General features: G+C 35.9%; 1 protein-coding gene across 5 annotated transcripts in view; it reads left to right on the top strand.

The window, feature by feature from the left end:
• The first annotated feature begins 5,821 nt into the window (after positions 1 to 5,821).
• Upf2 (UPF2 regulator of nonsense mediated mRNA decay) overlaps positions 5,822 to 18,903 on the top strand; it is a 228,607-nt gene continuing 215,525 nt past the window's right edge. For 2 of the 5 annotated variants that reach the window (XM_089237945.1, XM_089237949.1), the window contains exons 1-3: positions 5,851 to 5,988; positions 9,134 to 9,400; positions 16,650 to 16,744. In XM_089237945.1, coding sequence (XP_089094071.1) covers positions 9,139 to 9,400; positions 16,650 to 16,744 — 357 coding nt within the window. In that variant the 5' untranslated portion in view covers positions 5,851 to 5,988; positions 9,134 to 9,138. Of the gene's footprint in view, positions 5,989 to 9,133; positions 9,401 to 16,649; positions 16,745 to 18,903 lie in introns of all 5 variants that reach the window. The other 3 variants (XM_089237947.1, XM_089237948.1, XM_089237950.1) reach the window with 3 other exon arrangements.

Genomic DNA, 18,903 nt, shown 5'->3' with positions numbered 1-18,903 from the left:
CAGCTTGAGGGGGGGTTAGAACCCCAAAACCCCCCTTTTGTGTACGACAATTGATATTTCTATCACACAGTCGACTCCATGCGCGACAAGCCAAGAACTTGAAGTAGATGCAGTTACTAAACTAGGCCAGTTCTTGTTGGTACACAAGTGACAGTTTTTGTTAGTGAATATATATGAGTGTGGTCACAGTGGTTATAAGATTCAACACAAGAATAATAATAATAATATGTAGACGTAAGTGGGATTTCCTGAGTGAGTGGGAAAGGAGAATTATGTGGCACACCAAATTTTACTGGTAATTTTTCCATGTTACTTTCAAAAAGTTAATAACGGTGACAAACACAATAAAAATGCCCCTGTTGAAATTCACTTCATACCTGGGAAGACTAATATTAAAACAAATAGACTAAACAAGAAATTACTCCTCAAAACATTGCAAAATAATTATCAAAATCCAAACTCAACTAATCATCACCATCATCAAAAGCAAATACTTCAAACATATGAAATCATCAGGTACAACAGCATTTCATGTCACAGACATCTCAATTTTCCACCGAAACAACTATTCTGCATCAAGCCAAATGCAAAGAAAATGTGACGTTTGGGAAGAGAAAAGAACGTGAAACGTGCAGTCTGATGCGAGCCTGTCCGACGGGTAGTATGCCTCTGATGAGGGACTACTAGCAGCAGGTCGCAGTTCGATATTATACAGTTCCAAGCGATTCAGAAAAACAGTCTGATGAATTTACGTGAGAGCAATGAAGAAACGATTACGAATCGCATTTGAATAAAAGCAGCAGGTGGAGGAGAAAAAACATTTCAAAATGTGTGATGTGAGCATCATCGGGATGTATCAACGGCATAGATACAGATACAGATTAACGTCCTCTATGCCTGCTTAGGACAGCTTTAGTTCATATCTTCAGAGTGTAATCTTGTACAAAAACAGTTGCGAAGGAGATCAGGAAGGACAGAATTGTGTGGAACAAAGAAATACAATAAAGAAACAGTCTCGGCATCAGAAAAAAACAAAAAAAAAAACTGGTAGATGATGCAAAGAAAAGAAAAAAAAACCGCAAAAACCTCAGCTCTGAGAAAAAAGGAAAACAGCCAATATCAAAAACGATTACATTTTTTCATAAAAATTTCAAATTCTTTGATCAAAGTGCCCGGAGGCACTTCAATGAGTGTGTGCCAGTCAGATGTCTAATTATTACCAAGGCCTACATTCAGCAGAAAGCATTCCCTAACAATTGTCCATTTAGGGCACGTAAATAAGAAATGATTGTTAGATTCACAATTGTTGCCACCGATGCAGCTAGGTGAACTTATTCGATTAATTCTGTGGAGATAACCATTGGTAGGTGCTCTGTTGGTCATGAGACTATAAAAAAGTGTTTCAAACTTGCGGCTAGTAAAGTAGGGCGAAAAACTGTTAACAGCATCGAAGAAACGATCCAAATTTTTCAAACCCCGCAGAAAATATATTCAAATGTTCTGATCCGTCAAAAATAAAACCTTTAGCTATGTTAACCAGAATTATAGTTTTTTTTAATCGAACCCAAACTTTCAGGAGATAGTCACATGCTTCTCTTTTCCTTGAATTCCTCACTGTTGAAGAATATCCCTGCTTCATTAAATTAAATTCTGAAATATTTTTAAAAAAACAGTAATAATTGAAATTGAAAAATGATCTGGTTAAGAGGACGAGATAGCAGTGATTCTGAGGATTCATCTCTGGAGGTGTTTCCACTTGTCCAAATTAGCCATTTTTGGGAACGTAAAACTACAGAATAACAATTGTCAATAATATTATTGTATATTACTATTACTTTATACAAGACAACCTGTCATGTATGGCAACAGACCTGCAGAATGCCTTCATCTGGCTGACGATTTTAACAGGCCAATTTTCGGGGTCGAGCTGAGGATATTATGAGGATCTTGAAAACTCAAGCGAAGGTTTTGTTTTTTTTTGTTTTTTTGAAGGTTTTCTGGTTAGGTTTTATATTCATAGAAAAACTACACTTTTTGTTCTGTTTCACTTGAAGGTGTTCGTTACTAATGTTCAATTCAAGAATCCCACAGTTATTTTCTTTTCGTTATAAGCTAATTTTATTTTTGTCACTTGATATTTCAGTTATGAAAGTCTGATGTACCTGTATAAAACATAAAAAAAGTAATGCAAACATGTAAATATTTTTTGAATGAAAATTCAGTTTACATATATTGTACAAGGATGACGTCACTCTCCGCTACCATACGAAGGTTTTTAATAACTGGTTGTTGCGAAGATATATTTTGGGAAGAGAGAAAATTCAACTTATACAAGGATGATACGTCATCCTTGTTTAAGTCGCCATCTGGTGGCAGCGGCAGCAGTGGTGAGCTTGACCTGAGTCTGGTCCAGCCGTCCATGTACGGTCCCTTTCAGTGTACACGAGTTCCAAGGGAAGAGTGAGAGATTCGGTGCCTCTGTAGTCTAGTGGTCTAGGGCGTTTACCCGGAAAGTGAAAGGACGTGGGTTCGATTCCCCGCAGGGACAGTTGAATTTTCTCTCTTCCCAAAATATATCTTCGCAACAGCCAGTTATTAAAAACCTTACATACATTGGTTTACTTCTTCACAGAGGCTTAAATTTATTTATACAAGGATTTGCGCGTGCGTGTGTGTGTGTTCTAGATAAGGATATGTGTGTTTATCGCATATTAGGTATAATATATACATTACATATCTAAGTTCATGGTTGCATTTTGTTTGCGATTTCTTGTAAGAACTTAATATGTGAATCTCGTACCTAAATGCTTACATAAAAGAAAGTAGTTGGAAGAATTATAAAAAAGTGTGTTTGTGATTCCAAGAAATTGTTTATCACATTTTGCTCCCAAAAAAAATCTTTTAACAATAATTTAAAATATACATATTCTTAAACACTGCCCTATGCAGCAATTTTTGGAATACATGCAAATTTTTTTTATTTTCCTCGAGCGGCCGCAGAGCCCCTGGAGAATGCACAAGGAGCCCCAAGGGCTTCGTGGAGCACCGGTTGAGAACCGCTGCATTACACTATAAACATGCCCCTTACCACCAGGGGGACCGGGACGATTCCTCTCTCTATATTTTTTTTTGTTTTTTCACACAAAAAATTCACTATAGAGTGGCCCATGAGCTATGGATCACCAAAGAACTCAGCCTGAGACCCTGCTGCAGAATGGGAGAAATTTGATTCTGTGTTCTACACCTCTCCCCCCCCCCCCAGTCAAATTTTGTTGCAACGAGGCCTCGGCCGTTCGGTTCTCTGTTGTGAATGGACATTCAGAACGTACTGAATGTGTACCGGTGTTTTCCCCCAATACCTTTCAAGAAAACAATGGGGGAGGGGAGCTGAAAGTTGTTGGTTTTCCCGTATATAACGGGACTCAAGCGCGTACGAAGAAGAAGAGGGAGGATGCATTGCTTTCTCAGAAACTATTGGGGGGGGGGGGCCCAGTCTCTTACAAAATTTATTGCGGGGGCTTAAATGGCCTCAGCCCCCTAGGTTCCGGTGTTTATCCTATACAGAGAGTGTAATTTTTCTTATCTTGGTTTCAATATTTTTGACCTTCCGATTTTCAACTCCCCACCACCACCACACATAGGCGTCGGAACCTAGGGGCTAAGGACATTTGCCCCCCCCCCTCCCCCAATAAATTTTGTAAGGGGGCTGAATTTCCGAAAAACAATGTAATGAACCTTCTTTGCAAGTCCTGTTTTTGATTTTGAATAATTAATCTATTTTTCATTTAATTATTAATTCCTTTTTATTTTTTATTTTCTCACTATTTTCATATATATATATATTTATGTGTGGTCATATATTTTTTATTCATGTATGTATTGATTTTTTTTTTTTTTTAACATTTGCATTGATACTATATGGCATCCACTGGTGCTATATTGCGCTTTCGAATTGCCTCCGTATGTTGTTATTGCACATACTGATCTGATTTATCCTTTCTTTTTGTATTACGCTGTATTGCAATTTTTGAGTTTCTTGAATAGTATATGTTTGTTGTTACTTACGTTTGTAAGCCTCGTAGCATACTCTGTGGAACACGAGGAGTTGTTTCTGTAGGACCCAAATAAAAAAAAATAAAAAATGCACCTTCTCTCTCCTGCGTACTCGCTTGGATCCTGTATATACGGGACGACCAGCATCTTTAAGCCCCCCCCCCCCCACACCACAATGTTTTCTTTGTGTCAAAGAACTAACACCTCTTCCACCTTTGGGTTTCCTTTCGTGTTGGTGTCATGCGGGCCCCCCTTCGTCTAGTCACAGTGAACAAAAGAAGAGATACTCTTGAGTTTGGCCAGGTAAACAAGCAAAGCCCCTCCCCAGTCAAAGAAACTTCGTCAGTCGTGCCTTCTAGCAATAAAGATTGGCACCGACGAAGGGTGGAACTGGGGGGGGGGGGACTGAGCGGCAGGGAAGAAATGACAATTATTGGCGTGGAACAAGAAAGCCAAAAACCATCCAGAGTATTTAAAAGAACTAAAATTTTGAACACATTGTGTTTCCATTATCTAATTCATAATTAGGACAATTTTTGGAATATTTTTTTTCATCATAGCGAAATGAGAAACCATTCACATGGATTTTTGGGGAGGGGCTATGAGCCGGATACAAGATTACGCCTATGTTAGGTGGGCTTTAAAATGAATCTGCAAAAGACTAAAGTTATGTTCAACCCCTTTGAGTTGAAGAGGACAATCTTGCTCAACAACACAGAGATAGAAGAAGTAGAAAGCTATGTATACCCAGTGCCGTCTTAACGCATGGGCCCACCCGGGCACGGCCCGGGGGCCTCAAGGGAAGAGGGGCCTCGGAGAAATTAGAACCGGTTGAAATTTTCGAAAATTTCTCAGGTAGGGCATCAGAAAAATCACTTGGCCCGGGGGCCCATGATGCTCTTAAGACGGCCTTGTGTATACCTGGGAGAAGAAATTACCATGGACAACGGAATCATTAATGAAATAAACAGAAGGATCAGGATTGGATGGAGCACTTTTGGCAAAAACTGTGTAATTCGGAAGAGTCACATGCCATTATGCCTGAAAAGAAAATTGTTTAACCAGTGTGTGCTACCAGCACTGACTTATGGAGCTGAAACATGGAAACTCACGAGCAAGACGATACAAAGGCTACAGACAATACAAAGGAGCATGGAAAGGCAGGCATGTATGCTAGGCATCACAAGGAGAGACAGAAAACGAATCACACTTGGATAAGAAACCAAACAAAGGTATATGATATCATGGAAAGAATTAAATGTTTAAAATGGAAATGGGCTGGATATATTGCAAGAAGACAGGATAACAGATGGACCACAAGTATTCTGGGATTGGTACCCTCGTGGTGTTAAGCGTCCGAGAAGGCGTCCCCACGCAAGATGGATTGACGAGATCAGGAAAGTGGCTGGAGTCAACTGGATGGCTAAAGCATCAGACAGAGCAGAATAGAAAAGTTTAGAGGAAACCTTCATCCAGCAGTGGATTGAAAATGGTTTTCGATGATGATATCAGCTACAGAGAGATTGCGCAAATAGCGCTGATTACTATAACGAATGAATGGGTCTTTTCACAAAATGCTGACTTGATGTCTAATTTGTAAGTCATAAAATTTAGATATGAAGAGACTATTCTTCCCTATCATTTGTTCTTATGTCTTATCAATACTGAATATCAGGATGAAAGATGGAATTAATGGCATAGCAGAAGCACCCATTTCTGAGGGAAAAAGCACCAATGCTGCGGTAATAGCCGTTATAAAGCTATCGTTACCCTTATTCCTTTTTGTTGTTATTGTTGTGAAGAGTGAGAAGCCTCTGATGAAAATGTTTTATCTCATCAATGTTTCCTCACATTGGAATTCCGTTCAAAAAGTTTCCATTGATTACGAGAATGTTTCCAGAACCTCAACATTCATCTAGTTTTTTTTAAATCAAAGTAAATAGAGTCAAGCTCTATTATTTATACGAAATCAAACGTTTATTTTTGTTATCCAATTTTAGAAGTTTTTCCGTTAAAGTTTTCACATGCTCAAAAATACTCGGTTCCTCCGGTACTTCAAATGAACGGTACCACGAGTTTATATTGTGGGAAGTCCCCCCCCCCTTCTTTTCAACTGTTGAAAACTTAGAAGTAGCTTGCTTTGCGCCCCCAAGCTCTGCTCTGCGACGTAGACAATAGTAAAGGGGTTGTTTACATTACCACGTGCAGTTTCTTTTTTTTTTTTTTAGTTATTTGGGGGAGGGGGAAAGGGCGGGGAAAACGAATGAACATTCTGTATTACAACCAGGGCCGCAACTAGAAGCATGGTTACCTGGGCAAGCGTGTATTTTGACGCCCCCTTGTAATGTTGAAGGAGAGGTTGTTTCAGAATGAAATTTGAGTCCCCTCGGGTATAGCGCCTGAGACACGAGACCCGCCAGCTTCCCCCTAGTTGCGGTCTTGATTACCAAATAACTTGTATTGACATTTATGCATTTTTTCCAGTTGTTTTTCTCATAATTGAAATGATAAACAGTAAGTGCTGCATAGCGATACACTGTAATGGCTGTAGCGAGAAGTGGGAGAACTTGTGTCTGGTCCTATTTCCCCCCCCTCCAAAATTTGAGGAAATGGCTTTTTTCTGGGATAAATTTATTAATTCTATTTTTCTATCACTGGAGACCTTGGACATGATTATCGACCCATGTCAGTAATTCCTTGACAAATTCCCAGCTACTGCCCTGCGTAGGCCGACAGGTGCCAGAACTTGGGAGGGAAGGGGCTTCCCAGACTACTTTACTGCACACCAACTCTGGTCATATTATCATATAGCAATTTGCTGCAGAGGGAGTTGGATAGGCAATGAAGGCACAATCTATCACTAGTCACTTGAGACGCGGAAAATAAAGAATATGCATCTATGTTCTTTCCCCAGATCAAACCTATTTGTTTTGATGATAAGCGAACAGCAATGGTATGATCCTTATTTTGATGAGAAACAACTATAGCGATGAATCACCGAAGGTAAAAAATATATATATATAGGCCTACCCATATGAAAAACTGAACTTGTCCATTTTTTTATTTTAGAACAGCTGTGGACATTCTGGGACACATCTGGTATCACCAACGCTCGTCAAAAATTAAAGCAATTCTATTCCATTTTTCAATCAAAAGAATTCTCTCTAACTTTTAAATAAAACCATACGTTTAAAAGTTAACCTTACCTAAAGTAGTTTAAAAGGTAACCTGCTATACTAACTGCCGAACCTATGTTTAGTATGGTAAATAATAACTGATACTGGTACAATCTGTATTGTGATAATCTATTTTGTGACTGAAAAATATAAGCAACTAGCTGATACCCGGAGACGTTGCCCGCCCCGTAAAAAATTTACATATGTATAGCTTATTAATTATTTTTCAATCAAAAAAATATATGCATCAAGTACGAAAAAATTACTTTTATTTTTAAATATTTTAATTAAAAACTTCAGGCAATCGCTTGGGGATACACAATATTTTTTGTTTTTCCACCTGGTGTGTAGATGTACAAATTTTTGGAATTACCAACACGCGACGAAAAGTTGTCCGTGAAAAATCGTTGGTAGATAATGATAAATTTTAAGAGTGTTGATGATTCGAGGCAAGCATTGAGTTCATCAGTTGGCATTGAACATTTTTATTCTCAGTTTTGTCGTCATACTCTGTGAGTGACATCATACGTCCAGCTTGTGCAGCGAATATTGTTCAAACAGCTTTCAAGAAATTTTTAAATTGAAACTATACCTCTATGATGGGCGGTTTATGAGATAAAGACTGCATTAGCACTTACAGGACACCCTGTATATAAGCTAGCAAAAATACCCGATGCTTCCCGTGTTTCCTTCAATTGCTGCTGAGAGGAGTGGAAAATTGACAAACCATTATAAAGGAATAAACTGTTATGATGGCAGCATTAAATATGTGACAAACCATTGTAAAGGCATATATACGTCTGAAATGCATTGTAAACTGTGGTAACCAAAGTGAACGTTCCGAAAGTGATTGTTGAGGCCCCAAAACCATTGTTGCCCGACAGTTTTTCGGACATTTGCCCAGCTCTGGTGAACTTTTTAAGTAGCCTAGGGTTCATTCCCGTTCTTTGGTATGTATGCAGAATCTGGTAACGATCGGCCTAAAACTAGATTTGTATAAAGAACAGACATACATACTTTCATATTTATATATAAGATTTAGACCCCAAGAAAAATGACAAACTGAACATTTTTGCGAGAATAAGAGGAACAGCTAAACAATATTATGCAGAAATGGAGGGAATGCTCATGTCTCATAAAAACAGGATGGTCTGTGTCAAAATTTGTTGAGTCACCTTGAAAATAATCTTGATTGTGATATTGTGTGAGGCTTTCATGGCCAGCGTTAAATGACTTGCAAACGGTTTCCGAACAATGTTGAATTTGTAAACCTTGTTGGAAATATAATTCCAAATAAAATAGAAACGGGGAAAACATAATTTTCATGTATGACTGAATGACTCCTCTTTAACTCTTTACCTGCCATAATGGCTCTACAAGCAAACGGCTGAGATGGTGGGTATGGTACATAAGAGATTATTGTGAAAGGGTGGGGAGGGATGACTGACAGCTCTTGCAGGGTGGGAATGAGAATATTGCCCCATCAATTAGATTTCAAAAGCTCCACTCAAGCTTCATGATGAAGCTCACTGTTGTTTGAAACAATACAATATAGGAACTGTATGGTAAGAAAGGATGAGAGTTAGGTGAGCAGTAAAAGTTCAGCCAAGTCCATTTCTCAGAAAGAAAAAATAGGTTTTTTTCACGAACCTCCCGGTGTCCTTCAGGAATCAATGAAGCCCTCATAAACGTTAACTCCAAATGTGCTTTAAACTTATCAACTTTTCACATAAATGCTGTATTACAAAATAGATAAATAAAATAAAAAAAATTTAAAAGAAACAATACAACTTGGAACAATTACTGAATCATTATGACAATAGTATTGATAATGAATAAAAAAAAAACTAATTGCAGTCTTTTTTAAATGGTAATATGCTTTTAAACTTACTTTTCTTTATCAGGTTATATGATAGCAATGTCAGATCAGAAGCCAGAATTTCGGGGTAAAAGCTGGAGACGGGAAAGAGAAGAAAGGGGCAGGCGACAAGCTGCCAGTCGTTACACCTGTGGTAACACCAGCAATATTCAGCAGTCTTCAGCTACTGACTTGCAAGGCATTAGTGAAATTACTATTGATGTGGGGTCCAGAAAAAAAGAACCTAATTACAACCATGCTCAGAGTAGCGATTTGTTCATCCAAAATGCATCTTCAGAGCAGCCACTCACAGGTGATGAATATTTGATGTTAACTGAGAGACGTGTGTGAATTTTTGAATAAATAAATTTTTACAAAATTTGAAAGAAATTGAAATCCCTCCAAAGTACACAATTTTTTTAATTTGCAGCTCATTTCTATTAACCAGGGAAATTTAAAACAAATGTTATAAAAAGAAAACATTCCTGTGATTGTTGTAATTAATTTCACACATATCAATGTAACACGAAAGGTTAATTCTCTGTGTCATTTGGCAATACTGAAAAGTTTCCATCTGTTTGAATATGAATGTTGGCTTTTAAAGTGCTGTTATTTAAAATGAAAGCGTAGGTAAAATAAAAAAAAATGTGGTGCTAGAATATGCGAAAGCACCTTGTGATTTTTTTATTAATTTAAAAGTATAATATGGAACTGATTATCTGACCATAGATTAACCAAGTTTCGGGTTGTCCGAGGTAATTTTCAGAAATTGATTTTAAAAATTGATACATGGTAAAATTGCTTGTTACTCTGAGTTGTGGCCAACTGATTCAATTGGGAGGGGAGGGGTGGAAAAAAAACAGCAGATACAACATTGGAATTTAAGGATTGGTTTTAGGAAGGAGGCAGGGGTGATAGAATTTTTTTTCTTTTGAAAGGGGGGAAAGAATCAAACAAATAAAATTGCAAGACTTGAATGGACAAAAGGCTTAAATCGATTGCTTGCGAGCATCATGGTACTCTGTGAAGCATTTACGATTTCTTGATGACAGAAGACACTAGAAGACAATATTTCTCAAAGTAGGCTACTGTATGTTAAACAACTTTTGAAATGCTTTAAACTGTAGATAACATATTACAGTACTTCTCATAACTTTATGCTTGATTCTTTTATGCAAACATTTTCCCACATAGCATTGTATAGTTATTAGAAATAATTTTTGTGCAATGTAATTTTCACTATTTACAGCTTTATTTCACTTGATCTCAAAATACTGTAAGATGTGTATTGTCCTAGGTTTCTTTTACCTGAGTTAGGTATGATCTACATTAGGTCAGATAATTCAGTTCCTACCGTATGTGGAAAAACATCTTTTTTGTGGGACTTTTAAAATTTGTTAGTGCAGTGGATACGTAATGCAGATGACTCAATTGCCTGATCAATCTACTACTAAACCACACATGTATCTCGTCCATATTTCTCTGTGGATCTTCTAACGAATTGACACACATTTTGTTGAAAGTGCATGCACATGTTGTGAACCTAATGCGGAGCTTGTTTCTGTGTAATGCTTGTTATAGTGCTGCCATCTACCATGTATTTTTTGAACTCTGAGTGAAGTGTAATGTTTTAAGATTTTACCATTGTAGGCCTATTGCTCTCTGTGGCGAGACTTTTTAATGGGGAGATCAGCTTGCATTTCACACCTTGAATTTGGGAATCACAGAAAACCAACTTCAGCTGACAAACACTGTAGCGATGGTGGGTGCCTGATAAATCTGATATTTCAAGGACCTGCAGGTCAGGTTATGCACGAATAGGTGTGATATAAACTGACAGTGTTTCTGGCAAATATTTGGGAGATGGCAGCTTTTCTGAGTTGCCAAATGAAACTTGATGCTTTTTATGTCACCTTATTTGCTGTTGTAACATTATCCGGTTCAAATCTAATTTAATTATATGAGAAAGAATGATTTTTACAGGATTTTGACCACTGGCCCCATTCTCTCCCGTCAGTTAAAAGACCCCCACCCTCATACTGTCTTACTTATTAAATAAAACTGGCCTGAGCCGGAATGCCAGTGGGTACCTCAGGTTTCCAGTAGTCGATCATCCCTGGGGTCTAGAGGAAAAACTATCTGTCATATAATTAAATTAGATTTGAACCTGATGTTACACTGTAAAGTAATGTCAAAGTTTTAACGCACCAATATATTTTTCAAACATTTTATTATAAAAATATATATCGCATCTAACTAGAATGTGCAATATATAATTTTCCAATAAAACACCTATATTAAAACAAATTATTTCAATTTAAGTTGTCCTGCAAATTCAGTAGGTTTATATATAATTTTATGTATATTACTGCCAAAGCCCGAAATTGGCAAATTCACTATGGGACCAGCCACTTCATGAATTGGCCAATTTCATTAAATATTGACCCAGCCTATGTACAAAATTTTGACATTGGTTGGCCAGTTTGCAAAGTGGCCCGTGATCCCTTGTCTGAAGTCCGATAATTAGGGCTTGGATTTTTATGCCCCTAAAGATGAAACATTGTTGCTGGTTGGTAAATTCAAGTTTTTTAACCTAACAGCAACAATGTTTTATCTTTAGGGCATAAAAATCGGAGCCCTACTGATAACAAAAGACATGATTCGGGCTCATCAAGTTGGCGTATTTTTTTCAGCAATAATTATGTTCCCATTAGTTATGGCAACCCATTAAACAGCAGTCACGATGCGGTAATAATTTTTTCTCTCCAAAATGTATCAGAAAAAATTATATGTTCATGTAATTATTTTTATCATTTTTTCTCTCAAATTTCACTTTTTCTTTCATCAGATGGAGCTAATCCAATACAGCTGCTGTATGTAGACATGCATCATGCGTGTCCAATTAAAAATAATGGATTTGGCTTCTACCGAACCATCTTAAAAAGTCAACTGTCCAATTAATTTCTCAGAGCGTTACCCGCAGTGCCTATTTTTTTTTAAGATGCGCACACCTTTTCCCTTTTTTTTCCTTTTCTTGAAAGTTTGAAGTATTAAAATATTTTTTTCACAGCATGTTTTCTTATAGCTCAAATGTGTCGAGACATAATATGACACCCCAAAAGTGGGGAGGGGCGGTCATAATGTCCTGTGACTAGGCACCAACATTATGTATGGCAGCGACAGCAAATGACGTCGTAACCACTTGACTGGTTAATCATCACATCAAGCTTTGGCCAGTGACTTCCTGCCACTTCACGAAATGGCCAGCCAAAGTCTGAATCATTTCTTGCGAATTGGTAGCACTTCGGACTTTAGCAATAACATATATATTTTTGGATTTATCAACTTAACTTTGGAAGAGCCTAATAGCTGCCATGCTGAATGGCTAAAAGGAAGAATTTTAAATTTAACACTCTAAATTACTTCTATTGACAAGAAATATAAAAGTTTACGTATAAATAAAGGACTTTTTATTTACATATGCAACTAACAAAACCTTTCAAAATGGATGCTATATTAACACTACAGTTGATAAAATCCTCTAGTAACTGCAGTAAATTATGATTGCATGATTATAAAATGAAGTAATTTTTTTTATAAATCAGTTCCATTTCTTCTCCATTCAGTTTGGAAGAAATCGTATTTGTTCCAGACGTTTTTTTTCCAACTTGGAAGAAACTTCCTAACCCTGGCAGCACATACCTGATGAATTTTGTAGGTATGTCAAAATGCTGTTGATCACTCAAGTCCTGCAGGGCTCAAAAGAATTTTCTCGTCATTTGCATTCATTCTTTATGAGCTGAGAAATTGTTTACAGCATACAACTGTTAAAAAACTTTTGTTTTTTAGTGTTGTACATAGTTGTACAGTTTTTGCAGTAGGCCTAGTACAAAAGAGATGAGTGGCGTTTAATTAATGAGTGTTTAATTGTTTTGTGGCTTGAAATTTCTCTGAGCCTATAAAAAGCGATACTAGGATGACAGCAGAAGAATTAGAATTAGACTCTGTGAAAAGTCAATTGTGATTGAACTTTGTGAGGAAGTTGTTAGCTTGTAAACACGTGTAAATTGCTGTTCTGTAAATAAATCTGTGTTTGTCCGTCGAACCACTTCTTGTTTTGCAATCACAAAGTCTTGTGGAAATTGTGCGGAACAATATGTTTTGCTATAGAAGTTCCCATAGTAGTGTTTCCTACACCTTTCTAAAAATTCTTCCAGATTGTTCTGTGACATTCATTGCAGATTTTTTGGCATATTCTGTTGTGGAGTCACTATGCTGAAAAAATTCTTGAACCTTCTCAGTGGCAATTACTAAATATTTCACTTAACTTAATGTTTTGTTTTTCAGCAATTCTGAGATGTCGCCTCCTTAAAACTCTATTATTTCAGCGGTGATAAGCTCATTCCCCCCCCCCCCTACACTGTTGATTCTCAGTGGGCAGAATCAGCTTTTTTGTCAAAGTTTTGAAGAAAAGAGACAGTGTTTATATTGTGTCCTTTTTGTCTTTCTTTTGGGTAGTGCAAGAATATGTATACAGTATAAATGCTACCATTAAAGTGTATAATTTAACTGTAGAATAACTAAATTATACACTTTAACAGTAACACAATTAATAGAAAAATAGAGTATTTCTCTTTCTCAGTTCATTGTTCTCTGGGTCACGGGGAGCACTATCACCTGCACAGAATCAGAACAAAAGTCTTCCTCTTGCAAAAAGATATAAGCATTTTACAGAGGGTTTTTTTTTTGGTTATTATGTGTAATAGAGATCAGTTGAGTTTATTAAACTGCAGAAAAGGTTGAATGGAAATGTTTTGGTATGGGGGGAAAAAAAAGGAATCAGGAGTATATAAGAATCAGATTTCCCAAATAATCTCTCTTCCTCTAGTCAGTAATCATTATTTTACTGGTCTGAATGATGAGGCCATAAAGTTGAAATAGTCCAACAAAACTATTCAACGCTCATGCTACTTTTTACCTCAGCAAAGCCGTCTTGATTCATGGGGTTACTTGGGATACACAGGAAAGGGTTGTATAATTATGAGACATGGTGCATTGGTTTTTGAAAGGCTGTAGATTGATAGACTCAAATTTTGACCATGCAAAGAGGCCTTAGAACATCATTTTGCCTGAGGGGCCACACATTGCTGTTGCAACTGCTCTGCACTCACCATTTCCTTAAGGAACTCCAGGCATCTGGCACCTTCAGGTATAATTATTTTTTATTATATACCAGGTGCAATTGTCTTCTATATAACAATGGTTCAACTTTGGGAAATCGGCCGACTGGTCGATTTCTTTTTGTGAGTGGGAGGCTCAATCATTCACAATACTAATGTGAAATAAATGGAGAAAAATGGAACGGTGAGTCATTCACGGCCCAGTATGGTCGATATCAAGATATGCCCAGATATCAACAGCCTGGCTGTTGAGAAACACTGTTCTATATAGTGGAATATATTGTGCTTCTTTATTACTCATAAGCCAAGTCTTTTAAAAAAAATCTGTTCTTAAATTGATTGGGGGGGGGGGAGGAAGAGGTTATCTTTTATCCATTCAGTTTTTCAGAAAGAAAATCCAACGTAGAGTCGTATCAACACCTTTATAGCAGGGCTGTAATTTTGGCTGTTTAAAATTGGTTTTGACCAGGCCTCTGGCTAAAAGTGGTTTTAACTGGCTAAAATAGATATAAATACAATGCCACAACAGGCAAAATGCCCAACAACCTGGCAGAAAAAAAGATGCCCATAATAAATATGGATGTCATATATTTCTAAAATACAGTAACCCAATTAAAAATGCAATTACAAAAACTAGAAACAATATATATACATGATAAAATATACAATGCCCATAAAGAATACTTATTGTTGTCTTATTAAAAGTGGTCAAAACTAGTGAAATACATTGAAATAGTCTTAAACTGATGTAGTAATAGTTTTAACTGTTTTCTTTCATATTAATTTAAGATTGGTTTTTACTTCTAACATGCATCAGAATGTTTTTAAAAAACAGGTTGCATTCACTTTGACCAAGTGTGGTTCTAATCATGCAGAAAACCTATTTCGACCATCCTGATTATCAGTTTTTACCATTTTGAATGATTTACTACCATAGGCCACTTCAAATGGCTAAAAAAAACAGCAATCAATATTTCCATTGTTAAATTTTCAACCAGTAGTTTCTTGTAGACCTCCCATAGTATCATGCCACCCTTTTCTCACAGCTGGCGAGACAGCTCTGACAACAGGTTCTAGACAACTATTAGCCTATTGAAATTCATTTAATTATCACAATATTATTTATTGATTGTTGTAATAAAATAAAAATAATAGGAGAATCATTTAAATTTATTACTAAATCAGTTTCAAGAAAGACCATATTTGACCACATCTGGATGGCTAAAACCACTTTTAACCAGTTTCTTGGTCAAAACGTCAACCCTCCCTCTGTTATAAATGATAATCTTTCATTTTATTCTGAAAAGGAACAGTTAACTAGTAACTCTTGACTGTCCAAAACCTCTAATTGGAAACTAATTAGATTTTTCCTTTTGATGTTATAGTAACACATAAAGAACTACAAGCAGTCAACTATTTAATTCTGAAATCTGCCTATATAAATGTGGCATTCGATTTTTGTACTTAATGTTTTGTTGGTCATTTCGTCAAGCTGGTGGTTAAAATGGAAAATCTATAACAAATTGATATAGTGAAACCTGTATGAAACGGAACTTCAACATACTGAAATAATATTCCATTTTAGAGAGATTTCCATTTTATAAAGGTGCAAATAAAAGCACTAATCATTCGCCAGACTATATTTTGATTTTGTTTAAGACAGGTTTCCATCTCATACAATGTCCGTCTTAGACAGGTTTCACTGTACAAGTGAATAATCGACATTAAATCTACCCAAAATTCAAAACGAACTGAATGAATTTTGATATGAATTGTGGGTAGATTTAACGTTGATTATTCAATTGTATTATCAAACCCAAAAGGTAATTCATTTATAGGTTTCACTGTATATCAATCGTATAACTTGACATTAACTTTTTTATCTGCTTATAAATAGTATTTTAACTTCATGTCATATTTTCATGTATGGTAATGAGGTGAATGTTTTAAATAGTTTAAGATATAAGGGTTTGGGCAATATGGTAAAAACATGTGTATATGTATACTCTGGTTTTTACTATAATGACCAAAACCTTACCAACTCTCATTTTGAATGTATTTTTGCCTTTAAATCAACTTTATTCAATTTGACAAATCTTTATTCAAATATAATTAACCAATATACATTTAAATATTCATACTTCATTTATTCAGTTATTAATTTAATTGACTTATTAAGGCAGTATCATGTAACTAATTTTTAAGAATTAATGGGAAAAAAACCAATATCAACCAGGTTGATTTAAACCCCCCCTGGTTAAAACCAATAAAACTCTGCTTTAGAAGTAATGTCACGTTAATTTGCAATGTCAGCGTTAATTTACAAGTAATGTCATGCTTATTTGCAATGTCAATTTAAAAGTAATGTTTTTATTTTTGCAGCTACAGACATGAGTAATGGTAGCAATCTTCCTGTTACTGATATCTCGGTCGAAGAAGAGTCATCAAATCAAGAGAAATGTGAATCTGGTGGAAAAGTTAGTTTTTCAATAAAAACATGTTTTAATATGTTTTTTTTCCCAGGTTAAGGACAGTGTAAATTAGAATTTCAAAAAAATCGTACTATAGTCCGTTTGAAGTTAACTTTGCAGTGAAGGGGAAGCTATGAGGGAACTGCATCACTTCTTGCTATGGCAATGAAAGCCTTTTTACCAATGTATCCTGTCATATTTTGCTAACTGTATGACCAGCATTGATTCACGCTTCATCTATGTCAGGGGGGGGGGGCAACAGCTGGCCCCCAAAATGATTTGTGTGGCCCCGACAAGGCAAAAGTACTGTGAAAAAATTACATTTGTGATCATTATTTGAACTATCAGTTCCAACAGTAGATTTCTTTATTAACAAACTGCTTACAAACTTCTTATTTCTAGTGACAAAATTAATTTAATAACTAAGTAATTAATTAAATTAATAATAGAGCGGCTTATACACTGAAGTTTCACCACTCATGTGGCCTACGACACTATAGCTGACCATTATGTTGGCCAGCGAACAGAAAGAAGTTTATCTTTGAGTGATTCAGCTGGTTATTATAGAAAGTTCATGGACATCTCGCGAGACAAAATTGAATGTCTAGAAGTTGCATAGAACGGTTCGTATGGATGAGGAAAAAACCTGGAATTGTACGGATTATTTTTTTTACTAAAGAAAGGTCAGGGAAAATAGTAAATTTTTCTAAAACTTGGAGATTTCTGACAACAGACCTAGAAATTTGTTGCAATTGTCGCTTGATTAAAAGCAAAATAATAAAGGAAAAAAAATTGTTTTCCTCCAAAAAGAAAATCGAGAATGTAAATTGTGATCTGATAACATCGTAAATATTGATAGTCCTTAATGGATACAAAGTGTTTTAAAGAACTTATGTGTGTGTAACTGTGTTGAAAGCCATGCGTAAAACATATCAGGAAAGCTCAGTTTCATTAATTTTGTAATCTGACTTCAGTGAGTAATGCCAGATGAAGCATATATGTATATTATGATTTCCATGTGAGTATGTTTAATTTGAAAACAATGAGCGGCAAGAAATCTAGTTTTCAATCTAGAATGGTCTGATAAAAACCTGAATCTATAGTAGTCTGATTGGATTGAAGCAGTCAAAAGTTACCTGTTTTGAGTATGGTGTCGGCTTTATAGCAAAGCGTTCAATTCGAGCATCATGGATAGACAAGCTATTCAGAGCCATACCAACCATGGGAAGTCAGAAGAGTTTTGTAAACAACCCCAGGTTATTAAACTTCTCAGTCTTACCACTAGCACAAGTGCAGTGTGTAAAAACCAACTGCAAAAAATTATGATGCAGCGAAACCAACTACATTTTTGACTTAAGTAAGTTTGACCATGATGCTACATCACACATGGTCAATGCTAGTATAAATGCTAGTATATTTACTAGCATTTATATAAGTGGATGCAGTGGTTTTCCCAATCGAAGCTGTATCTAAACGTGCAAAATAAATGCTTTGGATGCCAAGTCCTACCGGCACTGCTTTGATTGAAAATAATCTTTAAAACTCTGGATTTATACAACTTAAGGTGAGAATAAATGAGTTCAATAGTGTGTCAACAGATGCTGCACAAGAATTTTTATATGGAATTAAAACTTCGGCAGATCAGAGCATTTAAAATATCAAAATATATATTTCTTTCTCAGTAATTATAATTCCAAATACAAAACCCTTTAATCTACATAAAAGTAAGTGTTAGTTAACATATCTCTATCAGGTTAAAAAAAACTATTTGACAACATTGACGATAAGTTTTCGACAGTTTTAATACCTGTTACGATTTTTTTGTCTTTCCTGCGAATTAAATGAACTCTGCTGTAACCAGATCATGATCGATCCGATAAGCAAATCACGATGTTATTTCGTCCTCATTTTTATTTATTTATTTTTCGAAAAAGTTTAACATGATGAAAAATAATACATAATAATGCAAGAAACAAATTCATCAAGAGAACCTGTGGATCTGTATTGATGAGTAATTTCAATGTAATTTCAAGAATAGAACAAACAGATAAACAAAAAAAGAAAGAAAAAAAATTGATAAATACATCGAAACAATTCTGCATCTGTGAGCAACTATACAATCAGAATATAATACAGCATTTCAGATATACAATCCTTTCATATAC

Source organism: Pholcus phalangioides, unplaced genomic scaffold (genome assembly GCF_987345545.1).
Source record: "Pholcus phalangioides strain wild (caught in Gottingen) unplaced genomic scaffold, Ppha-v1.0 ptg000010l_1, whole genome shotgun sequence".
NCBI lineage: Eukaryota > Metazoa > Arthropoda > Arachnida > Araneae > Pholcidae > Pholcus > Pholcus phalangioides.
This window is presented reverse-complemented; position numbering and strand designations above follow the sequence as displayed.